General features: G+C 45.7%; 1 protein-coding gene across 8 annotated transcripts in view; it reads right to left on the reverse strand.

Moving 5' to 3' along the window:
• PANK2 (pantothenate kinase 2) overlaps positions 1-20,800 on the reverse strand; it is a 35,068-nt gene extending 14,268 nt beyond the window's left edge. For 2 of the 8 annotated variants that reach the window (XM_063720598.1, XM_054542050.1), the window contains exons 1-2: positions 19,854-20,507; positions 1,431-1,783 (exon numbers count right to left, since the gene is read on the reverse strand). In XM_063720598.1, coding sequence (XP_063576668.1) covers positions 1,431-1,783; positions 19,854-20,481 — 981 coding nt within the window. In that variant the 5' untranslated portion in view covers positions 20,482-20,507. Of the gene's footprint in view, positions 1-1,430; positions 1,784-18,177; positions 18,344-19,650; positions 19,810-19,853 lie in introns of those variants that run through there. The other 6 variants (XM_063720599.1, XM_024239069.3, XM_024239067.3 and 3 more) reach the window with 6 other exon arrangements.
• Positions 20,801-27,079: the final 6,279 nt, after the last annotated feature.

Consider the following 27,079-nt stretch of genomic DNA (forward strand, 5'->3'; position numbering starts at 1 on the left):
CAGTGAGCTGAGATGGCACCACTGCACTCCAACCTGGGAGACAGGGCGAGACTCCGTCTCAAAACAAACAAACAAAAAAAACAAAACAAAAAAAAAAATGAAGAGGATCTGTATGTTCTGAAGTGGGAAGAACTCCAAGGCATGTTAGTCAAAAAGTTGAGGCCAGGAACGGTGGCTCACACCTGTAATTCCAGCACTTTGGGAGGCCAAGGCAGGCAGATCACTTGAGGTCAGGTGTTCCAGACCAGCCTGGACAACATGGTGAAACCCCATCTCTACTAAAAGACATGCAGAATAACAGGTAGAATCTGGGCTGGGCAAGGTGACTCACCCCTGTAATCCCAGCACTTTGGGAAGCTGAAGCAGGCAGATCACCTGAGATCAGGAGTTCGAGACCAGCCTGACCAACATGGAGAAACCCTGTCTCTACTAAAAACACAAAATTAGCCGGGCATGGTGGCACATGCCTGTAATCCCAGCTACTTGGGAGGCTGAAGCAGGAGAATCGCTTGAACCCGAGAGGTGGAGGTTATGTTGAGCCAAGATCATGCCATTGCACTCCAGCCTGGGAACAAGAACGCAACTCCATCTCAAGAAAACAAAACAAAACAAAACAAAAAGGCAGAATCTCTTTCGGACTAATATTCTCTCATTTAGCAACAGAAAAACAGTCAGTCACTGAAGACATTTTCAATCTGCATTGCACCCTGAAGGTCGGGATCTTGGCCAATTCATTTGTCAGTTCTCTGGCCTACCCCCACCACCCACCCTGAAAGGACCTAGCCTCAAGGCCTTGCTCACGATGTTCTCCAGTGTTCACTCAATGAAAGCAAGATAGAGCGCCTAGCAGCATTCCTCCAGGGGCCAGACATGGTGGCGAGACTCCAGTTAAGTGTGCAGCACAGAACACATCAGAAAGCATTCTGGGAGAGGAGGGCTCTGCAGTCACCCATCTTAGACCAGCCCTGAGCCTGAAAACACCACTTTTGACAAGAGTTCCTTATTTTTTCAGTTAGTGAACATGCCAGCAAACAACTGAGGGAGACAAGAGAAATTATGTGGTAGACAAGACTAAAAACAATTTGGACGTGAAATGATTTTAATTATATTTCAATCTCATTGTTCATGATCTAATGATGTTCCTTTTAGGTAGTTTCTTCCTCAATGTATAGCAGATGCCCTAATTTTTCATACTAAAGGAACAATAAAATGCTGCCCTTTTAGTGGCTGTGACTGTCGTACACACATCTGAACTATACAACCACCTCTAGATGGCTAACTCCTGACTATCATTAGCGTACCTTTCATCTTCATTTGACTCAAGAAAATTCAAGATCCATTAGAGATAGAAATTATTTCACCACTTGCTACTGGCATTATTTTTAACAATCAAATTACCATAAATTGTATATAAGCTAAAAAATGCATACTGTGAGAAAATCCTGCTCAAATTTGTACGCTCCACCTCCAGTGGCACAAAAGACAGTGTGGAGACTCGAGAAGTTTTTATCTCTGCCCATTTGAATAAAAGCAGGCATGTCATGAGTGGGAAAGCGTATAAAGTGCAGATTGCCTTTGCGTCCACACAGAGTCAGGTCCTTCAGCTCGAGGTGCACGTCCCGAATGCCTGTAGACCCATAAGCCACATTGGAGGTCAGGTACTTCCGAATGCTTTTAAGACTTTCCACTTCTTCCTCTTCTTCTTCAGCAGTGATGTCTTTGGGTTCAAAATAAACCAGCTTGACCAGAGTTCCACCAATATCCAGTCCAAACCATGGAAAAACTAAATGGGGAAGAAAAGTAAGTCAGAACAGCTTTTTTCTGAAAATTAAATTTACACTTACCACAGTAGCAACTTATTTCAAACCCTAGGGTTTCCAAAGAACATAATTCTAAGCAAAAGGGTTTTGGGGCAAAGAAATGTGATTCTGTCTTGATTTAGATGCATAACTTAAAAAAAAAAATACTACGGCAAAGATGAAAAAGAAAAACATCAAAGTATTGAGCCAACCCAACCATCCTGTCAGAAAAGCCCAAACTGCACTATGAAGTATTTTAAAAATAACAAGATGACTACTCATAAGCCTCAACTGTGAAAAACAGAGATTCAGAATGAAAATCTATCTTTCCTATTGGCTTAAAAAAAAAAAAAAGTTGAGACTTCAGAGTTCTGGTTTAGCAGCAAACTAGAAACAGGAAATTCCCAAACCTATGTAACATATAACCTCCAATGGTCAATTTATCTTTCAAAATCTGATATTCCAAAAATAAAAGGTTTCAATAGACGTTAACACCGGTTCCCAAAATGTCCTTTAGGCCAAGCGCAGTGGCTCACACCTGTAATTGCAACACTTTGGGAGGCCGAGGTGGGTGGATCACCTGAGGTCAGAAGTTTGAGACCAGCCTGACCAATATGGTAAAACTCCATCTCTACTAAAAATACAAAAATTAGCCACGCATGGTGACGTGCACCTGTAGTACCAGCTACTCAGGAATCTGAAACAGAACTGCTTCAACCTGGGAGGTGGAGACTGCAGTGAGCTGAGATCACACCACTGCACTCCAACCTGGGTGACAGAGTGAGGCTCTGTCTCAAAAAAAAAAAAAAAAAAAGGAGGCAGGGCCGGGCGCAGTGGCTCACGCCTGTAATTTCAACACTTTGGGAGGCCGAGGCGGGCAGATCACCTGAGGTCAGGAATTCGACACCAGCATAGCCAACATGGTAAAACCTTGTCTCTACTAAAAATACAAAAATTAGCCAGGCATGCTGGTGGGCGCCTGTAATCCCAGCACTCCGGAGGCTGAGGAAGGATGAGGACGGAGAATCGCTTGAACCCGGGAGGTGGAGGCTTTAGTGAGCCGAGATCACACCACTACACTCCAGCCTGGGCAACAGAGCGAGACTCCATCTCAAAAAAATAAATAAATAAAAATAAAAAAAGGCCAGGTGTGGGGGCTCACACCTGTAATCCCAACACTTGGGGAGGCTAAGGCAGGTGAATCACAAGGTCAAGAGACCAAGATCATCCTGGCTAACATGGTGAAACCATCTCTACTAAAAATACAGAAATTAGCTGGCTGTGGTGGCGTGTGCTTGTAGTCCCAGCTACTCCAGAGGCTGAGGCAGGAGAATTGCTTGAAACCACGAGGCAGAGGTTGCAGTGAGCCGAGATCGCGCCACTGCACTCTAGCCTGGCAACAGAGCGAGACTCCATCTCAAAGAAAAAAAAAAAGAAAAAAAAGGCCTGAAGAGATTGGATCAAAATGGACTGCACAGACATACGGAAGGTCCCATGAGGGTTCAATGTAATGATTTTTCAAATTTACAATGGTGCAATAAGCATTCAGTAGAAACTCTACTTCAAGTTTTTTTTTATTTTTAGTACAGTAGTCAATAAATTCCAAGAGATATTTGACATTTTATTGTAAAATAATTATCTTTTATATTATTCATTATTAAATCATCTAGCTTTATGCTAGAAGATTTTGCCCAACTGTAGGCTAATATAAGTGTTCTAAGCACATTTAAGGTAGGTTTGGCTAAGATATGATGTTCAATAGGTTGGGTATATTAAATGCATTTTGACTTACAGTATTTTCTTTTTCTCTTTTTTGAGGTAAGGTCTCACTGTCACCCAGGCTAGAACACAACGCCACAATCTCAGCTCACTACAACCTCTGCCTCCTGGGCTCAAGTAATCCTCCTACCTCAGCCTCCTGAGCAGCTGGGACTAAAGGTGCATGCCACCACACCCAGCTAATTTTTGTATTTTTTGTAGAAACAGGGTTTCCCCATGTTGCCAGGCTGGTCTTGAACTGGGCTCAAGCAATCCACCCACATCAGCCTCCCAAAGTGCTGGGATTACAAGTGTGAACCACTGCGCCCAGCCTGATTTACAGTATTTTGAACTTCTGATGGGTTTATGGAATGTAGCATAAACATCGTAAGTCAAAGAGCATCTGTACATGCTTCCCTTCCCAATCTAAATCCTAGAAATTACTAAAGATGTGGGTTTAGGCCAGGCACGGTGGCTCACACCTGTAATCCCAGCACTTTGGAAGGATGAGGAGGGCGGATCACCTGAGGTCAGGAGTTCGAGAACAGCCTGGCCAACATGGTGAAACCCCCATCTCTACTAAAAATACAAAATTAGCCGGGCGTGGTGGCAGGCACCTGTAATCATAGCTACTTAGGAGGCTGAGGCAGGAGAACTGCTTGAACCCGGGAGGTGGAGGTTTCAGTGAGCCAAGACTGCACTACTGCACTACAGCCTGGGTGACAGAGCAAAACTCCGCCTCAAAAAAAAAAAAAAAAAAAAAAAAAGGTGTGGATTTATTGATATATTATTTTCTAAAATAATTCTGGGAAACAAGAAGAGATAGCAGCAGCAGAACTAGGTTTACAGAGGCAATAACCATGCATAAGCCTCAAAAGAGGAATGCTATTAAAACTGGGATCAGCTGTGAAGGTGAGCGAGAGAATGTAGGGGTATTCTATCCAAGCTGTAGGTTTAGGGTGGCTACCATGGGGAAACAAAAGCAGGTCTGGTGCAGTCACAAGTGATGGTGGGGAAATGTGTTTGGCACAAGTGGACACGCCACTCCCTCTACCAATAACCATGTTCTATCCCCAACACCGACAGAAGCAAAGTCTTCACTGGAAACAGGCACTGGAGCCCCAGAATCAGGATGGCACTCAGGTGGCTGCTATTACCCAGAAGAAATAAGAGAGACATTTTACCCCATATTTTGCCACATATCTCATACCTCCCCTAAAATCAGTCCTGACCAACTGGTAAACAGACACTGAATCCACTGGCAGAAGAACAGGAATTCTCAAACCAGAGATTATCACTTTTACAAACTAGAAAAACTACAAGGGAAATAAACAATACAAAAATGAGAAACTAAATATCTGAAGAAAGAGTTGCAGGAATAAACAGAATCAAAAATATTCTCAGAGGTAAAATCATATCTCATCCATAAAAAAAGCTACCATAGAGAAAAATCAAAAATTAAAAAACGATTGCCAGATGTGTGTGGTTGCAAAAATTAACACAATAAAATTATATACAACTAAATACACAACGTACAAAAGAATCCATGCAAAACTGTTTCTATTTATTTTTCACCTTTTTATTTTTAGAGACAGCATGTCGCTCTGTTTCCCAGGCTGGAGTGCAATGGCTCAATCACAACTGACTGTAACCTTGAACTCCTGGGCTCAAGCAATCCTCCTGCCTCAGCATCCCAAGTAACTACAACTACAGGAACACAACCATGCCAGCTAATTTTTTAATTTTTTGGAGAGACAAGGTCTCACTGTGTTGTCCAGGCTGGTCTCCAACTCCTGGCCTCAAGCTATCCTCCCACTTTGGCCTCCCAAAGTGCTGGGATTACACGCCTGAGTCATCATGCCCAGCCAAAATTGGCAAAATTTAAATACAGTTTGTCCATGTTAATTTCCTGATTGTGGGAAAGAATGCTCTGAAAACCAAAAAAAAGGGACAAACTACTACATACTTAATTTTCATGAATCTCAAAAATAGGGTAAAATAAACCTTGCACAAAAGGCTACATACTATATTATTCCATTTATATGAAACTTTTGAAAATGCAAACTGGCCAGGCACAGTGGCTCAAGCCTGTAATCCCAGCACTTTGGGAGGCCGAGGCGGGCAGATCACCTGAGGTCAGGAGTTCGAGACTAGCCTGGCCAATATGGTGAAATCATATTATACTAAAATATGTACATATGTACTAAACATATGTACTAAAAATACAAAACATTAGGCTGGGCGCAGTGGCTCACGCCTGTAATCCCAACACTTTGGGAGGCTGAGGCGGCCGGATCACAAGGTCAGGAGTTCGAGATCAGCCTGACCAACATGGTGAAACCACGTCTCTACTAAAAATAAAAAAAATTAGCCGGACGTGGTGGCACATGCCTCTAATCCCAGCTACTAAGGAAGCTGAGGCAGGAGAATCGCTGGAACCCAGGAGATGGATGCTGCAGTGAGCCGAGATCACACCACTGCACTCCAGCCTGGGCAACAGAGTAAGACTCCATCTCAAAAAAAAAAAAAAAATTAGCTGGGTATGGTGGAACGTGCCTGAAATCCCAACTACTTGGGAGGCTGAGGCAGGAGAATCACTTGAACTGGGAGGCAGAGGTTACAGTGAGCTGAGATTATGCCATTGCACTCCAGCCTGGGCAACAAGAGCAAAACTCGGTCTCAAAAAAAAAAAAGGAAAAGAAAAAAAAAAAGCCGGACGTCGTGGCTCATGCCTGTAATCCCAGCACTTTGGGAGGCCAAGGCGGGCGGATCACCTGAGGTCAGGAGTTCAAGACCAGACTGGCCAACATGCCAAAACCTCGTTTCTATTAAAAACACAAAAATTAGCCCGGTGTGGCGGTGCATGCCTGTAATCCCAGCTACTCAGGAGGCTGAGGCAGGAGAATCACTTGAACCCAGGACGAGGAGTGAATTTCAATGAGCCAAAATTGCACCACTGTACTCCAGCCTGGGCGACAGAGGGAGACTCCATCTCAAAAAGGAAAAAAAAAAAAAGGGCAAGCTAATCATTTTTACATCTGAAAGCAAGCAAATCATGGGCTAGAGAGCTGGGGTTGCACTGCACAGGAGGAGGGAAAAACTCTGGTAACCCAACTCTTGTTTGGGGGTAAAAGGGTTGTGTGTGTGTGTGGCTATACCATCTGTCAAAACTCATAGAATTGTATATTTTAAATGGATGCAGTTTATTGTATGTAAATTACAACATTAAAGATGCTGTTATAAAAGAGAAAAAACAATTGCTAAAATAAAACTTGACAGATATATTTAACATCAAAATGGGCACAGAAAAAACAAATGGAAAACAAAATTAACAGATTATCCCCAAATGCTTTTCAAGTATGAAGGAAAGGTCAATATAGTCAATATAGAGAAAATGGAACCTGGCTGGGTGCGGTGACTCACACCTGTAATCTCAACATTTGGGGAGGCCGAGATGGATCACTTGAAGCCAGGAGTCCAAGATCAGCCAGGACAACACAGCCAGACCCCATCTCTAAAAAAAACAAAACAAAACTAGGCCGGGTGCAGTGGCTCATGCCTGCAATCCTAGCCCTTTAGGAGGCCGAGGTGGGTGGATCACTTGAAGTCAGGAGTTTGAGACCAGCCAGGCCAACATGATGAAACCTCATCTCTACTAAAAATACAAAAATTGGCCGGAAATCGCTTGCAGCCGGGAGGTGGAAGTTGCAGTGAACCGAGATTGCCCCACTGTACTACAGTCTGGGCCACAGAGTGAGCTTCCGTCGCAAAAATAAAAAATAATAAAAAAATTAGCCAGGCGCACACCTGTAGTCACAGCTACTTGAGAGGTTGAAGTGAGAGGATAGCTTGAGCCCAGGAGGTCAAGGTTGTAGCAAGCTATGACCATTGCACTGCACTCCAGCCTGGGTAACAGAGTGAGACTCTGTCTCTAATTAAAAAAAAAAAAAAAAAAAAAAAAGAGAGGGAGAGAATATAGAACCAGAAAGACCAACATCTTATGTGAGTTCCAGAAATTTCCTTGGGGAGAGGGAAGACGCCAATCATCAGGTTACTCTAAGTGTTGAACAGCGTTTATCAGTCAGGAGAGATGGGGAAGACAACTTAGACACATCCTATTGAAATTTCAAGATATAAGGAAAAAACTGAATTCCTATAAAGATACATAAATCACATAAAAGTCAGTATCAGACTTTTCATCAGCAGCACAGATGCCAGAAGACAACAGAGTACTGGCTTGAAAGTTATAAGGAAAATGATTTTGAAACTTGTATCCAGCCAACCAAATAAGCTTTCAAGTGGGAGTGCAAAAACAATTTTCACATATGTAAGGGATCAACTTTACTATTCAAAGACCTTCTCTAACATAATTGGTAGATGAACGCCATCATAATTTTAAAACATCCAAGAGCTTTAAGAAACTTATCAAAGAGCTTTAAGAAATAAACAAAAGTACTGACTTTTACAAAAATAAGCAATCTGAAACTAAAATACTTACATGATTTTGACATAGGAAGTCGAAGAGGGAAGAGAAGGGAGAAGGAAATGAAAGCAAGCAGCAGTTCTGTCTTGTTGGAAAAGGGAAGAAAAGATAGATTCTGATTAATTCTACACAAGAATACAGAAGTGATAGTTTAAATGTGTCAAAATTTAGAGGTAACTCCAGAGGAGAAAAAAAAAAATGACTTTCACATTAGAAAAAAAATAAAGCAATCAGTTCAAAAAAACTGATTGACAAGAAATGGGGAAAAGTACAGTAAATACAAAACAGCCAGGTGTGGTGGCTCATGCCTGTAATTCCAACACTTTGAGAGGCCAAGGTGGGTGGATCACTTGAGGCCAGGAGTTGGGAGACCAGCCTAGACAACATAGCAAGACCACATCTCTAAAAAAAAAATTTAGGTATGATCACATGCACCCGTAGTCCCAGCTACTCCAGGGGCTGAGGCAGGAGGATCGCTTGAGCCCAGGAGTTTGAGGCTAGTGAGCTGTGATACAGCCACTGTACTCCAGCCTGGCAGCAGAGCAAGATCCTGTCAAATAAATAAATAAATAAATAAATAAATAATAAAGCCTGTAATCCCAGCACTCTGGGAGGCCAAGGCAGGTGGATCACTTGAGGTCAGGAGTTCGAGACCAGCCTGGCCAACATCGTGAAACCCCATCTCCACTAAAAATACAAAAATTAGGCAGGTGCGGTGGTGCACACCTGTAACCCCAGCTACTCGGTAGTCTGAGGCAGGAGAATCGCTTGAACCCATGAGGCAGAGGTTGCAGTGAGCCAAGATCGCACCACTGCATTCCAGCCTAGGCGACAGAGCAAGACTTCATCTCAAAAAAATTTAAAAATAATTTAATAAATAAATAAATGATAGGAATGAATGCACTTATCAGTAATCACAAATAGCTCAAATTTCTCTTCTAGACTGAAGAGGAAATTCTGTGAGCTTAACCAGGAATTAGGAGAAAAAAGGAGAAATTCAAGTATATGTTGATGTAAAAAGACACCTCAAACAAGATTATACAAGTAAACTGAAGGAAAAATGGTAAATCACCCACAATGGAGTCACATGATGAGGAGGAGTTGAATGCTTTGAAAGATGAAAATGGCATTTAGTCAAAAGTATTACACATTATAAAAATCTTAAGCACTCTTGAGCACCTCACTAGAGATGAATACTAGATAAAGCAGCTGATTTGCATTAAGAACCATAGTACAGTAAAGGTCATACCTTGTTTCAAGACCAGTATTTCATTTGGCAAAGAGCTATGCTCACATTATAAGAGGTGCCCCTCCAGACAATCACTGCCCCTTCCTTTCCCTACAGGGGAAAGGAGATTCACCATTCTCATCCCTATACTCACTCATAATCATATAGTTACTGACGGAAACACTGGGTAGAATCACTGGCACCATTCACTTAACTCACTTGCTCAATTTATACACTTGAATTTAAATGACTAAAATAAATGCCTGGAGAATGCTAGCAGACCAAACAACACAAACAAAAAAGCATTAAAAAGGGACAAAAAAAACTCTCTCATGCGCATAAAAAGTACAACTGATGGGCCAGGCACAGTGGTTCACACCTGTAATCCCAGCACACTGGGAGGCCGAGGCAGGCGAATCACGAGGTCATGAGATCGAGACCATCCTGTGAATCGTGAAACCCCGTCTCTACTAAAAATACAAAAAATTAGCCAGGCGTGGTGGCGGGAGCCTGTAGTCCCAGCTACTTGGGAGGCTGAGGCAGGAGAATGGCGTGAAGCCGGGAGGCAGAGCTTGCAGCGAGCCAAGATCGCAGCACTGCACTCCAGCCTGGGCAACAGAGCGAGACTCCATCTCAAAAAAAAAAAAAAAAAAAGTACAACCGATGAATGTAATAGCCATGTTCCTTATGCACATAACACATACTTCAAAAACACTAACAAAGAGAAACTGACACATCTACAAGTCAGTATGAGAATGACACAGACCTCAGAAATTTGTAGATTGCACACACACCTACAAAATTATGGTAGAGAATTTTAATATCATGGCTAATAAGGTGGATCTAGTAAACACAAATAGAACTCTGGGGGAAAAAAAAAAAACAAAAACAGCCAGACGTAATGGCTCACGTCTGTAATCCCAGCACTTTGGGAGGCCGAGGTGGGTGGACCACCTGAGGTTAGGAGTTCGAGACGAGCCTGACTAACATGGTGAAGCCCCGTCTCTAATAAATAAAAAAAAATTAGCCGGGTGTGGTGGCACATGCCTGTAATCCCAGCTACTTGGGAGCCTGAGGTAGCAGAATCACTTGAACCCAGGAGGTGGAGGTTGCAGTGAGCCTACACTGCATCACTGCACTCCAGCCTGGGTGACAGAGCGAGACTCCATCTCAAAAAAAAAAAAAGCTGGCTGGGCACGGTGGCTGGCGCCTGTAATCCCAGCACTTTGGGGGGCCAAGGTGGGTGGATCACAAGGTCAGGGGTTCGAGACCAGCCTGGCCAAGATGGTGAAACCCCGTCTCTACTAAAAATATAAAAAATTAGCCAGATGCAGTGGTGGGCACCTGTAATCCCAGCTACTCGGGAGGCTAAGACAGGAGAATCACTTGAATCCGGGAGGCAGAGGGTGCAGTGAGCCGAGGTCACACCACTGCACTCCAGCCTGGGCAACAGCAAGTCTGCTTCCCAAAACAAACAAACAAAAAAAAACACTCAACACCAGCAAGACTGCTTCCCAAAACAAAACCACGCAAACAAACATTCCTTTAAAAACCCATAAAGCATTCACAAAAATTAACTGCACTAGCTTAAAGAACTTCAAATTCCAAAGAACAAGTCACATTCACTTACTGCAAAACTTCAAAATTAGAAATTAATCCAACAGACAAAGAAATAATCTATCTACTTCGAAATTTTTAAACTATTAACTCTGGGATTAACAAGGAAATCAAAACAAAATTTATTTTTAAATGAATGACAATGAGAATACAATATATAGAAACCAACAGGATATACCCAAAGTAGTACTTAAACGGAAACATCTAGCCTTACATATTTATTAAATATACTCAACAAGAAAGCCTAAGGGCGCGGTAGTTTACGCCTATAATCCCAGCATTTTGGGAGGCCGAAGCGAGTGGATGACCTGAGGTAAGGAGTTCGAGACCAGTCTGGCCAACATGGTAAAACCCCATCTCTATTAAAAATACAAAAATTAGTCAGGCGTGGTGGTGGGCGCCTGTAATCCCAGATACTCGGGAGGCTGAGGCAGGAGAATTGCTTGAACTCGGGAGGCGGGGACTGCAGTTAGCCAAGATAGTGCCACTGCACTCCAGCCTGGGTGACAGAAAGACTCCATCTCAAAATAAATAAATAATAAAATAAAAAATGGAATCTAGTTGTACAGTAAGATTAATAGGCCATGGCCAAAAGGGATTCTTCTCAGTAATGCAGCGATGGCTTTTACATTAGAAATTCCAATTAGTAAGATGAAGCAAAAAAAATCATGATTATCTCAACAGATTCCAAAAAATAAAATCCAATATAATTAAAACCAAGAGAATTTTTTTTTGAGATGGAGTCTCGCTCTGTTGCTCAGATGGAGTGCAGTGACAGACCTCAGCTCACTGCGACCTCTGCCTCCCAGTTGTTCAAGCGATTCTCCTGCCTCAGCCTCCCGATTAGCTGGGATTACAGGCTCGTACCACCACGCCCAGCTAGTTTTCATATTTTAGTAGAGACAGTTTCACCATGTTGGCCAAGCTGGTCTTGAACTCGTAACCTCAACTAATCCTCCCACCTCGGCCTCCCAAAGTGCTGGGATTATAGGCATGAGCCACTGCACCCAGGTTTTGTTTTCGTTTTTGTTTTTTTGAGAGACACAGTCTCATTCTGTCATCCAGGCTAGAGTACAGTGGTACAATCACTGGGTTCAGGCTCACTCTAGCCTCAACCTCTCTGGCTCAAGTGATCCTCCCACCTCAGCCTCCCAAGTAGCTGGACTACAGGTGCAGGCCACCACAACCAGCTAATTTTTTGTAGAGACGAGGTTTCACCATGTTGCCCGGGCTGGTCTCAAACTCCTGAGCTCAAGCGATCCACCCACCCCAGCCTCCCAAAGTACTGAGATTACAGACGTGAGCTAACACACCCAGCCTAGAGCTTTTATTATATCATCCCATTCCTCATCTCACTGATAAGAGAAGGCCCCCCTCCTTCTAGTTAGTGAGTCCTGGCCATTAATTTTCAGATATTTCAGTCTATTCACAGCCCTTAACATATTTCCTGATATTAAGACCTCCAAGGTACTCAATCTAGACAACCTATACTTGACTTAGGCCACATTTCAAAACGTATGCAAAGCACAAGGTCCCATAATGGTCTCAACGACTGAAATGCTTTAAGAGTGTGGAAAAACAAACTTTTCCCTCTGCTCTCACACCACAGCAACGATCAACACAGAAGACTTCTGTGAGCCCACACACAAAGCAAGCAACCAATTCTGCAGCAGTCACCAGCTGGGTGCCCTCCAATGCAATTCCAACAACTATCTACCTGGAGATAGCTTCATATGCCACAGGTTAAGGGCTAAGTCCCTCAAGACTGCTCCTCCAGCACACCTCTACCAGACACCAGTTGCCAATCTGGGCCTCCAGAACTTCTGATCAACTGGCTTCAAGCTGTAGTTCGCGTGACCCCTCTTTGGTTTGGATTAATTTGCTAGACTGGCTCACAGAACCCAAGAAACACATTTACCGGTTTATTATAAAGACATTTCAAAAGATTCAGAGGAAGAGACGCATAGTACACAGTATAGGCAAGGGACACAGAACTTCTGTGCTCTCGGGCACTGCACCCTCCTGGAACCTCTTGTTTGGCCATCCAGAAGCTCTCCAAACCCCGTCCTCCTGGGTTTTTATTGGAGGCTTCATTAGCAGGTATAATTGATTAAATCACTGGCCACTGGTGATCAGCTTAACCTTCAAGCCCCTGCCCCTCCCCAGAGGCTGGGGAGGAGTGAAAGTCCCAACCCTCTAATCCTGTCTTGTTCTTTCCATGACTAAGTCCCAGAGGCTTCCAGCCGTCAGTTAACTCCTTAGCACACAAAAGGACATCACTGTGGAGTTTCTAAGGATTTCAGGAGTTGTATGCCAGGAAATGGGCAAAAGACCAATATATTTCACAACATCACACTTTCCAATGGGAAATACATAGTTCAGTAGGCTGGGCATGGTGGCTCATGCTTGTAATCCCAGCACTTCGGGAGGCCGAGGCAGGTGGATCACAAGGTCAGGAGATAGAGACCATCCTGGCTAACATGGTGAAACCCCGTCTCTACTAAAAATACAAAAAAAAAAAATTAGTCAGGCGTGGTGGCGGGCGCCTGTAGTCCCAGCTACTCAGGAGGCTGAGGCAAGAGAATGGGCATGAACCCGGGAGAAGGAGCTTTCAGTGAGCCAAGATCGCACCACTGCACCCCAGCCTGGGCGACAGAGCAAGACTCCGTCTCAAAAAAAAAAAAAAAAACACAGTTTACTTTTAAAAGTGTGCTCAATTTTCCAATATTATGAACTACACTTTTACCAGACCACAGATGGTTAATAACATCGCAAATCCATGTCTAGGCTGTTCTAGGAAGCAATAACTTGGCCTAACATTACAAGATGTACTTTAATAATTATTCTTATTCCCAAAATAGTTTTAAACTCAGAGACTAGATACTTATAAAAGACCACATATCGTAAAATCAGCAGATTCAACAACAAATTCTACATTCAGGAAATATAAACACACAAAATGTAACAGACTACTAAAAAACTGAGACGGGTTTCATTTTTAGAAAGCAAACTTTAAGCCACAATTTAGAAAAGGAAGTTTTCATATCCCAGTCAGTCTTACCTGAACAGTGCCTGAAGATAAAGATACCCCAAATTATGAACCTGAGAAAAGCTCACAAGGCTACAAACTTTAAGTCCAAAAAAATCACTGCTCTTTTAAATAATCAAAATAGCCATTCTTTTCATTGCCTGATGCTCTACAATAGCCTAATCTTCCTCCTCCTATTTTTTGAAATGTTTTGAGAAAAAAAAAAACAAAACACGGAGATACAGTCTCCCTCTGTCGCCCAGGCTCAAGTGCAGTGGCATGACCATAGCTCAGTGCAACCTCAATCTTCCGGGCTCAAGCAATCCTCCTGTCACCATGTGCCACGACATTCTGCTAATTTGTTTATTATCATTTATTTATTTATTTATTTATTTATTTGAGATGGCGTCTCGCCCTGTCTCCCAGGCTGGAGTGCAGTGGCGCAATCTCGGCTCACTGCAACTTCCACCTCCTGGGTTCGAGTGATTCTCCTGCCTCAGCCTCCCGAATAGCTGGGATTACAGGTGTGAGCCACCATGCATGTCCTTTTTATTTTTGGAGAGACAAGGTCTGGCTATGTTGCCCACGCTGGTCTTGAACTCATGGTCTCAAGTGACCTTCTCACCTCAGCCTCCTACAGTGCTAGGATTACAGGAATGAGCCAGCATACACAGCCAGCAAAATATTTTTAACAACATACATCTCTTCCTGCTATGGTCTCCCCAGATAGAGGGCAGGGACACCAACACTAAACAATCATATTATCCAACTGCATGATTCTTACACATGGGCCCTAGTAATATACTGTACCATTTTACACAGCTGCATAACTGGACGATTTTTAGTCCCTGCTTATTGCTTAGTATTTATTATATATCTAAGAAGATAGGCCGTATTTACTTTGGTTCCATTTAAAGTTGATAAATTGGCCAGGCATTTAAAGTTGATAAATTGGCCAGGCATGGTGGCACACACCTGTAGTCCCAGCTACTCAGGAGGCTGAGGCAGGAGAATCACTTGAACCTGGGAGACAGAGGTTGCAGTGAGCCAAAATCCTGCCACTGCACTCCAGCCTGGGCGACAGAGTAAGATTTCGTCTCAATAAATAAATAAATAAAAAGTTGATAAATCAATAGGTTAAAAAACACCTTCAGGCCTGGTGCGGTGGCTCACACCTGTAATCCCAGCACTTTGGGAGGCTGAGGTGGGCAGATCACTGCAGGTCTGGAGCTCAAGACCAGCCTGACCAACATGGAGAAACCTCGTCTCTACTAAAAATACAAAATTAGCCAGGCGTGGTAGCACATGCCTGTAATCCCAGCTATTCAGGAGGCTGAGGCAGGAGAATCACTTGAACCTGGGAGGTAGAGGTTGTGGTGAGCCGAGATCATGCCATTGCACTCCAGCCTGGGCAACAAGAGTGAAACTCTGTCTCAAAAAAAACCAACAAACAAACAACATCTTTTCAGCCAGGCACAGTGGCTCACACCTGTAATCCCAGCACTTTGGGAGGCCGAGGCAGATGGATCACCTGAGGTCAGGAGTTCAAGACCAGCCTGACCAACATGGTGAAATCCCATCTCTACCAAACACAAAAAATTAGTCGGGCATGGTGGCACATGCCTGTAATCCCAGCTACTTGCGAGGCTGAGGCAGGAGAATTCCTTGAATCCAGGAAGCGGAGGTTGCAGTGAGCCAAGATTGCGCCACTGCACTCTGGCCTGGGCAACAAGAGTGAAACTCCGTCTAAAAAAAAAAAAAAAAAAAAACCTCCCATCTTGCCTCTCCAAATGAGCCACAAAGCTATAGCAATCTAACATTTTTCCTCAGCTCCCAGGGGTCAATCCGTCCTAATTCCCTGAAGCTGAAATGCTGAGCCTAATAAAGGCAGCCTAACAGGGCCCCAGCTCCAGTTCCATACTGCCAACAGCAACGCTCCTCCGAAAGCCAAGAAAAAATGATCCATTTTCTAGGCTAGTGTTGTCAAGCTACAAACAAAAGCTTTATTATGAAGGTTATATTTGTAGGAGTCCAAAATCAACAAGCCCCAAAGGTCTCCTTGGCAGGCTACAACATGCCTTGCGAGTCATCTTCAAAGGATGAGTTTGTCCTCCACACTACTGTGGAGCACTCTGATCACAGGGCTTCCACACCTTCTGCACACCTGCTGCACATATGCTGAACACCTGGAGCCCTTGATAAAAATGTATGTTCTCTTGTTACATGAGTGTCTACACTTGCCAAAATTGTACATTTTACTCTATTTAATTATGCCTCAATAAAATTTAAAATACAATTTTAGACCCCTTTGCAGACCTATATCATGCAATGGTAGGTTGGGGGAAAGTTTTAAAAACTTGAGAACCACAGCTCTGGATTACATCACGCATACCTTCCCCCACCCCAAAACGTGGACCAAGAACACTGGATCTGAAGTCAAGACACCAGGAATCAAAACCCAACTCCATCACTAACTCACTATATGGCCTTGTACAAAAGGACAATTTCACTAAGCCTGTTTTCTCATCTGGAAATTGGGGATAAAAAACACCTACCTCACAGGATAGCTATGAGACTTAACTAAGATGTTTATAAAATACTTGGCATAGTGTCCAAGACAAATAAGCACTCAGAAAATGGTAGCTACATTACCATCATTAGCGTCTTGGTTTCCATCATTTTAAAATCAATCTTTATTTGGTATTCCTTTCAGCCCTGCGAGACATACCCCGCTCCCCACCTGATGCAAAACTTTTGAAGAACTTAAATATACACATGCTTAGCCTCATCGCTAGGGATTCTGATGCAGTAAGTCTGGGACAAGGGCAGGTTTGGGAACTACAATGCTCTAGGAAATGCATGACAGAACACGACTATAACCAGGACCACAAGAATGCCTAAGATAACCTGAATAACTCCTTCGAGTTTCAAATGACAACTAGTATCTATCTGCACCTTTAGACAAGTAGTGCAGTAACAGAGTAAGGCTTTTTTTTTTTTTTTTGAGACGGAGTCGCTCTGTCGCCCAGGCTGGAGTGCAGTGGCGCGATCTTGGCTCACTGCAACCTCTGCCTCCCGGGTTCAAGCAATTCTCTGCCTCAGCCTCCCGAGTAGCTGGGACTACAGGCACGCGTCACCACACCCGGCTAATTTTTTTGTATTTTTAGTAGAGATAGGGTTTCACCAGAAAGGTGGCACCATTCCATACCCAACCCTCCCAACAATAAATACAAAAAGATTTAGTCTTAGTTGAATTCTCTCGGAGATAAGACTAAAGTATACTCTAGGAGGGTTCAGCAGTCAACAAGCTGCTTCTCCATTTTTTTTTTTTTTTTGAGGAGTCTCACTGTATCATACAGGCTGCAGTGCACTGGCACAATTTTGGCTCACTGCAACCTCCACCTCCCAGGTTCAAATGCTTCTCCTGCATCAGCCTCCTGAGTAGCTGGGATCACAGGCGTGCACCACCACGCCCAGCTAATTTTTGTATTTTTAGTAGCGACAGGGTTTCAACATGCTTGGCAAGGCTGGTCTCTGGTCTCGAACTCCTGACCTCAGGTGATCCACCCGCCTTTGGCCTCCCAAAGTGCTGAGATTACAGGCGTGAGCCACTGCGCCCAGCCTGCTTCTCCATCTAACAGGGGCACCCCTAGATAGTACAGAAGAAACAAATGGAAGGAAAAACAATCAGTATCCTGTTTATTCCTTTAGCAGGTCTTATACTGGAAAGATGGGTTTTCATGATTTATCAGCCAGAGAAGATAATGAAGGGAATCACGACAAACATCAAACACCAAAACAAAATATTAATCCTATAGCATGAATATGTGTCTACTTAGTTCCCTAAAAGAAGTTTCAAAATTACCTTAATATAATTCTCCCCACCCAGTGTAAACTAGTTTTTCTGAGTGTGGTCTTTGAGTCACCTGTATCTGAATATGAGGAGCTTAACTGGGCCCACTGAATCTGCACTTTTACCAGGTCATTCTCATGCTCAACATTTGGAAGTACTTCCACAGTATCTAAAAATTTTCGCCTCAAGTCAGTCAGTCTTGAACACAAAAGATCAAACTTATGCTTGGTCTTAGAGCAATGAAGAAACAACTAATAGAACGTAAATAATTCAGAAAAACACAGTGGTCCACAGCAAAAGCTATGAAGCTAGCAATTCTGAGTTTACATTTCTATTTCACAACGCACTAGCCATTTGACTAGGCAAACGTATCCAGTTTTCTCATCTGTAAAATGGAATACCACCACCTACCTCAGAGCCACGAGGCTAATGAGTTACCAAAGCTCTTAGAGGACTGCCAGGCCGGGCACAATGGCTCCCGTCTATAATCCCAGCACTTTGGAAGGCCGAAGTGGGAAGATCGCTTGAGACCAGGAGGAATTCAAGACCAGCCTGGGCAACATAAGAGATCCCATCTCTATTTAAAAAAACAAAAATTGAAAAATTAGCCTGGCATAGTGGCACGTGCCTTTAGTCCCAGCAATGCAGGAGGCTGAAGCAAGAGGATGGCTTGAGCCCAGGAGGTTAAGGCCACCATGAGCCATGATCATGCCACTGCACTTCAGCCTGGGCAACAGAACAAAGCGCTGTCTCAAACTAAAAAACAAAAAACAAACCAAAAAAACCCTTGTGGCTAATGGCTATATTTTTATTTGCTGAATCTTTGGAATTTACATGCATTTCCAATAATGTAATACAAAACCATGAAGCATCTCATATTTTGCATTGCTTCAAACTCAGGTGCTTCTCAAATAAAACTAGGTGACTGACTCTGAAAATGGCACAGGTTAAGAATCTGTTTTCCAAATCTATTGCAAGAAAATGGAAAAAGACAAAAGAACTGAAAACTCCCAAACTTTTCACAGCAAAATAGAACTACATTAAATCATCCGTATCAGAGAAGATTCAAAAAAGCAGTTGGGTGACTGGGCTAAGGTACAAGACTATTCAATAAAAATCTCACATCTTGCCATTTTCCCTCCCTCTCACAATCTGCATTTAAACAAGTCAATTTCCTGAAATAGGAATCTGGCAACACCCACCAAAAAGTCCAACCATATGTAAAATGGCATCACACTGTAAAGCTCGTATTACAGAATCAGGACAATTGATACTTTCAACAGTAGCAATGGCTGCCAGGCAGCGGTCTTGAATTGAAGACTTGTAAAGGGGAGAAAATACAACACGGAAAAAGAAACCTGATAATAAAATGGGGAAACCGATTCTCTGGGAGGAGCGTATGCAACTCCCAAGGCAAAATTCAGAAAGATGTTGTTTCCCCTCAAAACAAAGAGCCTTAATGCCCAGAATGCCACAGTTCTGAATCGTGAGTACCTGCAAATAGACAGAAGGAAAACGGAGGGGATATGTGGGTGAGAGACGACCTGGATTCTCACGGGAGGAAGGGCAGCCACCTTAGAGGTGCACGGAATACAGTTTTAGGCCTGGTGCAACTCAAGGGGCAGTTAACCATTTTCCAGTAAGCCCGAAATTGACGAATAAAAGAAACTTAAAGTACTAGAGAGCAGCTCTTTGGAAACCCACGGAAAACAAACATTGGGGATTCAAAGGATTTGGGGGGAGAGGAGGTGGAAATGAGTCAAAAGAAGCTTTCTCGAGGATAAAATCATGTGACCCTCAGGAAGAGAATGCCCAAGGAGCTAAGAAAAGGGAGGACAGGTCCTGCGGAAAAGCCCTCCACTCCAACAAGAGGGAAGTGCATACCAATGAGTGCGGGGGGGCCCCCGAAGGTACCGCTTTCGGAGCACCCGAGGCCTCCAGCCGGATGTCAGGCCACGCACCAACGAGGGACCACCGTGCGGGGATAGTGTCCGCGCGCGGGAAAAACGGCGGCGGGGCCGGAAGGGGACAGGGTGGGCCGGAAGGGGAGCAGGGCGGGCCGGGAGGCCGCCCCACGGGACACTTACGCGGCCGCTTTTTCCTCAGGCTTTCGACGCGCTGGCGGGAGACCGAGGTGGGGCCGCTGTAGGAGCCCAGTCGGTCCCGCCTCGTGCCCTCAGCCGAGGCCCCGACCGCGGGCACCGACGCGCTGCTCGCCCGGCGCCGCAGTGGCTCCCGCCGCCGCCCTTCGGGGCCCCCGGCCGCCTGCTCCCCAGCCGACGAGACGGAGGTGGCGGAAGCCCTGCCGTGGCGCTCCATGGGCGCGCCGAGCCGGCCCGCTCCCATCCGCAGCAGCCACCGCTGCCTCCCGAGCAAGCCCCCCAGCGTCGGACTTCTTCTCGCCTCCTCCGCGGCAGTCCAGCCAGAGCAAAGGCGCGCCCTCGGCCGGCCGCCTCTTCCGTTGCGCCAACGCGCAGGAAGCCAATCCGACGAGGCTGGGGACGGCCCGTAGGCCTCGCGTCCAGTCGGCTCCCTAACTCGAGGAGGATTGACTGTGCCTCCGTCCAATGAGAGGCTCCCGTGACGGGACGGGGAGAGGGTGGTGGAGGAGGGGATCCGGGTTCCGCGGAGGAAGAGAATGCGGTGTAGCCCAGAAGAGAGTGATGGCGGCGCCGCCCAATGGACGCGTGGGTGGAAGGGCCCGAGCCTCCTCATCCACCCCCTCCATCCGCCCCCACTTGTGCATGCCTCTGCCCCCCCCCCCCCCCCCGGGCCGCGGAACTCTCCCGGGGCGACCCCGAGTCCCACCCCGCTGCTCCGTGCCATACTCGCAGCTCGAGCCCTCCTCCAGCCCAGCAGTGCTCCCGCAGCGTCTGGCCGCTGGTCGTCGGCAGACGAAAGGGCTTGAACCGCGGCTGACCTTAGCCTTTGTCCCTCGGCCTGGTTCCGCAGCTGCCGTCGAGGCCGCCAGCCCCTCCCCCAGCATGTTTGGGCTAAGCCGCCTCCTTTCCGCCTGCGTTGGAGAGGTACCAGAAGGAATGAAAGGACTGGGGCTTGTCTCCATGGCAACTGAAAGAAAGAGGTGGGTTATAAATCCTTCGCCACCCTCCTGTGGCGAAGGAGGGGAAGTGGGAGTCGGGAAGTAGAGTTGGCCTTTTGCAGGAGAGTCTGGAGCCCCTTTCTGGGTGATGCATTGGGGGGCATAGAAGGATTTGGCTGCCGCTTTGGAGCATGGATTTTTTTTTTTAATTATCTTCCTTTGTCTTTTGGAGAGAAAAGTTGGTCACCTCCAGGACTGAGACCCTGACCCCTTCCAAGCATCCCCACTACCAAAGGCTGCCCAAGCCCGGAAGGATCCCATCCTGTTCTGTATTCTGAGGTCACTTCCTCACTCCGTCAAATTTCACTGGACTGTGGGCTTATTAAAAGTGCCTCCCTATTAGCGGGGCGTGGTGGCCCATGCCTATAATCCCAGCTACTTGGGAAGCAGAGGCAGGAAAATCGCTTGAACCCGGGTGGCGGAGGTTGCAGTGACCCAACATTGTGCAACAAGAGCGAAACTCCGTCTCAAAAAAAATAAAAAATTAAAAAGAGTGCGTCCTTGGGGAGACTGTAATGCCCCTTGGGCAGTGATCCTTATTCCCCTCTCCCATAATGATTGGTTGTAGCAGGCTGAACAAAAAGGTTGAGCTTCACTTGTGCTTGCTGAATAAAATTCTCATGCCCACTGCGCGTTAGCTCCCCTCACTGTAGGACTAGCTCTGGAAATTCTAGCTCCTGCGGGAAGCCAACGCAGATCTACAAGAACCAAAAACAGCTGTAGCTACTCTTCTAAATCTCAGTGCCTGACATTGCCTCTCTTTCTGCCTCCTCTCTCCACCCCCCAAAAAATGTGGTCCTCCTTGACCTGAGGGAGCTTCCGTCCAAGTCTGTGAGCTCTGATCATCCTGAAGAATCAAAGTATCATCATCCCTTGGCTGGCAAGATGAACTCCAGCATCAAAACAGTTGAAACAGTAGTATTTTTTGCACAATTTGCCCACTGCCTCTACATCTCACTTAGTCCTTGCAGTAACATTTGGATGATGAGGCAACTTATCCAGAAGCACAAAGCCTAAAGAATGACAGAGCCTGGACTCCTGAGAAGTTCAGCTGCTGCCCGCCTTATGATAACCAAAAGAAGGCGGCTGGGTGCAGTGGCTCACACCTGTAATCCCAGCACTTTGGGAGGCCGAGGCGTGCGAATCACAAGGTCAGGATTTCGAGACCAGCCTGGCCAACACAGTGAAACCCCGTCTCTACTAAAAAAACAAACACAAAAATTAGTTGGGCGTGGTGGTGGGCACCTGTAACCCCAGCCATTTGGGAGGCTGAGGCAGGAGAGTCGCTTAAATCCTGTAGGCGGAGGTTGCAGTGAGTCGAGATCATGCCACTGCACTCCCATCCTGGGAGACAGTGAGACTCCGTCTCTAAAAAAAAAATGAATAAATAAATAAATAAGGCACACCACAAGTTCGAGACCACTTCTACAAAAAAAATAAAAAAAATTAGGCCAGGCGCAGTGGCTCATGCCTGTAATCCAAGCACTTTGGGAGGCTGAGACAGGCGGATCACTGGAGGTCAGGAGTTTCAGACCAGCCTGGCCCAACATGGTGAAACCCTGTCTCTACTAAAAATACAAAACTTAGCTGGGCGTGGTGGTGCGTGCCTGTAATCCCACTTACTCCAGAAGCTGAGGCAGAAGAACTACTTGAACCTGGGATGCAGAGGTTGCAGTGAGCTGAGATTGCACCACTGCACTCCAGCCTGGGCAATAGAGTGGGACTCTGCCTCAAAAAAAAAAAAAAAAAAAAAAAACAAACAAAATGAAGATGACCAAATAGGCTTCTAGATGGCTAATGATATTCTGTTTCTTTGATCTGGGTGGGGGTTACATGGTTGTGTTCCCTTTGTAATATGTTATCAAGACATTTTGTGCACTTTTTTGGATATTATACTGAAAGAAAACATTTATTTTTTAAAAAATTGAAAAATTGCCTTGGAGCAGAGTAAGGTAAACCTATGATTAAGCTTAGACTTTTTTTTTTTTCCAAAAAAAATGAGGCCGGGCACGGTGGCTCACACTTGTAATCCCAGCACTTTGGGAGGCCGAGGCGGGCAGATCACGAGGTCAGGAGATCGAGACCATCCTGGCTAACACAGTGAAACCCCATCTCTACTAAAAATACAAAAAATTAGCTGGGCATGGTGGCGGGCACCTGTAGTCCCAGCTACTCAGGAAGCTGAGGCAGGAGAATGGCATGAACCCGGGAGGCAGAGCTTTCAGTGAGCCGAGATCACACCACTGCACTCCAGCCTGGGCGATAGAGCAAGACTCTGTCTCAAAAAAAAAAAAAAAAAACTACATCTTTGTAGTGGACATATTTGACATCTACCAACTTACAACCATTCCTTCTATAGATCACAGATTGGCCCCAACAGCCATGTTTGTACCTCCTAACCCCACCACCTTGGAATAGAGACTCAGTTCTCAAAGTGTGATGCCACATTCTTCGTGGGGTCAAAGAAGCAGAAAAAGTTGGTTTGCGGCCAGGCGCGGTGGCTCACGCCTGTAATCCCAGCACTTTGGGAAGCCGAGGCAGACGGATCACCTGAGGTCAGGAGTTCGAAACCAGCCTGGCCAACATGGCAAAACCCGGTCTCTACTAAAAATACAAAAATTAGCTGGGTATGGTGGAGGGAGCTACTCCGGAGGCTGAGGCAGGAGAATTGCCTGAACCCAGGAGGCGGAGGTTGAAATGAGCCGAGATCGCACCACTGCACTCCAGCCTGGGTGACAGTGCAAAACTCCATCTCAAAAAAAAAAAAAGTTGGTTTGCACAGAGATCCAAGAGTGAACAGATGAACAGAACAGAAAAAGCACTTTGCCAGCTCTCCCAGTCCTGCCTGTTTCTATCCATTCCCTAGGCTGAATACATTCCTGTCTGGGTTCCATATGTTTCCCCCCTGCAACATTAAAATAAGTTTATTAAGTCTCCCGCCCCATATTTTTATCTGGCTTACATTGTCTTCTATTACTTGCAACCAAGAGTCTTTTTTTTTGAGATGGAGTCTTGCCCTTTCGCCCAAGCTGGAGTGCAGTGGCACGATCTCGGCTCACTGCAAGCTCCGCCTCCCGGGTTCACGCCATTCTCCTGCCTCAGCCTCCTGAGTAGCTGGGACTACAGGCGCCTGCCACCATGCCCAGCTAATTTTTTTTTTTTTTTTTGTATGTTTTTAGTAGAGACAGGGTTTCACCGTGTTAGCCAGGATGGTCTCGATCTCCTGACCTTGTGATCCACCCTCCTTGGCCACCCAAAGTGCTGAGATTACAGGCGTGAGCCACTGCGCCTAGCTGGAACCAAGAGTCTTAAACAATCATGATGGAGACCAAGCCCATATTTTTAAGGCCACCTAATCCTGGCCCCTCCATGATCCAATAACCTGAGTTACAGCTTTCCTACCATAAGGACTTAGAGCTAATTTCTTAAAGCCTGTAGTGGAGGCTGAGGTAAGAGGATTGATTGAGACAAGGAGTTCGAGTCCAGCCTAGGCAACATAGCAAGACCCAGTCTCTTAAGTAAATTTTTTAAAACATCAATTTAGTTTCCAAATGAGATCAACATATTAACATATTATATTTGATTGCTTTGCCTTTTTTTTTTTTTTTTTTTGAGGTGGAGTTTCGCTCTTGTTGCCCAGGCTGAAGTACAATGGCGCAATCTCAGCTCACCACAACTTCTGCCTCCCAGGTTCAAGCGATTCTTCTGCCTCAGCCTCCTGAGTAGCTGAGATTACAGGCATGCACCACCACACCTGCCTCATTTTGTATTTGTATTAGAGATGGTGTTTCTCCATGTTGGTCAGGCTGATCTCAAACTCCCGACCTCAGGTGATCTGCCTGCCTCAGCCTCCCAAAGTCCTGGGATTACAGGCATGAGCCACCGCGCCTGGCCCAGGTTTGATTTCTTTAAAAGAATTCTTTACAGGTGCTATTTACCTTTTTAAACATTATTTTTCTATTTTTGTTTTGTTTTTGAGATGGGGTCTCACCCTGTCACCCAAGCAAGAGTGCAGTGGCGCAGTCACAGCTTACTGCAGCCTCAAACCCCTGGGCTCAAGCAATTCTCCCACTTCAGCCTCCCAAGCACCTGGGGGTACAGGTGTGCACCACCACGCCCAGCTAATTTTTTTTTTTTTTTTTTTAGAGACAAGGGTCTCACTATGTTGCCCAGGCTGGTCTCAAACTCCTGGCCTCAAACGATCCTCCCACCTTGGCCTCCCAAAGTGGCTCCCACTTATAAGTGAAAACATTACAGGTGTGAGCCACTGTGTCTCACTATTTACTTTTTATTCATCTCATCAAGAGAAGAGAAATTCATAACGTTAACTACTTACATTAGGGGCTACAGCCCCTAACGTAATTTTCTAATCAGGTAGTTTCCTCTATGCTTGGTTAACTGGAATGTGTGTGTGTGTGTGAGAGACAGACAGACAGAGTCTCACTCTGTCACCCAGGCCAGAGTGCAGTGACACGACCTCAGCTCACCGCAACTTCCTCCTCCCGGGTTCAAGCGATTCTCCTGCCCCGGCCTCCCGAGTAGCTGGGATTACGACTGTGCGCCACAACACCCGGCTACTTTTCTTTTGTATTTTTAGTAGAGATGGGGTTTCGACATGTTGGCCAGTCTATTCTCGAACTCCTGACCTCAAGTGATCTGCCTGCCTGGCCTCCCAAAGTGCTGGGATTATAGGTGTGAGCCACTGCACCCAGCCTAACTGGAATATTTCTATAAAGAATCTTCCCTCATCAACTCTTTGTTATCCTGAAGTACCTCAACCTCAGCCTCCAGAGGAGCTGGAACTACTCAAATAGAAAAGGCAGGATCAATTATTTCCCTTTACTGACCAGTTTTCAGAATGAGTTGGTTTCCTGGGGCATCCTCTAGAGGTCAACAATGAATTCTTTTTAGTATTATCAAGAACTCGTGTAATTTTTTTTTTTTTTTTTGAGACGGTCTCACTCTGTTGCCCAGGCTGGAGTGCAGTGGTGCGATCTCGGCTCACTGCAACCTCCGCCTTCTGGGTTCAAGCGATTCTCCTGCCTCAGCCTCCTGAGTAACTGGGACTACAGGCACGCGCCACCACACCCAGCTAACTTTTTCTATTTTAGTAGAGAGGAGGTTTCACCATGTTGCCCAGGGTGGTCTCGAACTCCTGAGCTCATAGAATCCACCCGCCTTGGCCTCCCAAAGTGCTGGGATTACAAGCATGCGCCACCATGCCCGGCGGGTTTTGTTTTTTTTTTTTTTTGAGACGGAGCCTCACACTGTTGCCGGGGCTGGTGTGCACTGGCGTGATCTCGGCTCGCCGCAACCTCCACCTCCCAGGTTCAAGCGATTCTCCTTCCTCAGCCTCCTGAGTAGCTGGGACTACAGGCGCATGCCACCACGTCCAGCTTATTTTTGTTGGTTTTTTTTTTTGAGACAGAGTCTCTGTTGCCCAGGCTGGAGTGCAGTGACGTGATGTCGGCTCACTGCAAGCTCCGCCTCCCAGGTTCACGCCATTCTCCTGCCTCAGCCTCCCGAGTAGCTGGGACTACAGGCTACCTGCCACCACGCCTGGCTAATTTTTTGTATTTTTTTTTTTTTTTTAGTAGAGTCGGGGTTTCACCGTGTTAGCCAGGATGGTCTCAATCTCCTGACCTGGTGATCTGCCCGCCTCAGCCTCCTAAAGTGCTGGGATTACAGGCATGAGCCACCACACCCAGCCTGTATTTTTTTTTAGTAGAGACGGGGTTTCACTATGTTGGCCAGGCTGGTCTCAAACTCCTGACCTCATGATCCACCTGCCTTGGCCTCCCAAAGCACTGGGATTACAGGCGTGAGCCACCGCACCCGGCCAACTCATGGATTTTAAAAGCCTATTTGATGAGTTTTAGTCCACTGGAGTCCGGTCTTTTTTTTTGGAAGTGGTGTGATCTTGGCTTACTGCAACCTCTGCCTCCCAGGTTCAAGCAATTCTCCTGCCTCAGCCTCCCAAGTAGCTGGGACTACAGGCACGTACCACCATGCCCAGCTAATTTTTTTGTATTTTTAGTAGAGACGGGGTTTCCCCATGTTGGCCAGGATGGTCTCAATCTCCTGACATAATCCGCCTGCCCTGGCCTCCCAAAGTGCTGGGATTACAGGCATGAGCCACCGCCCAGCCCAAAGATTCTATATTATATATACAGTTTTCCACTTTTTTTTCCTCTTAGCAAAACATCATGGAGT

The sequence above is a fragment of the Pongo abelii genome, chromosome 21, assembly GCF_028885655.2.
Source record: "Pongo abelii isolate AG06213 chromosome 21, NHGRI_mPonAbe1-v2.0_pri, whole genome shotgun sequence".
NCBI lineage: Eukaryota > Metazoa > Chordata > Mammalia > Primates > Hominidae > Pongo > Pongo abelii.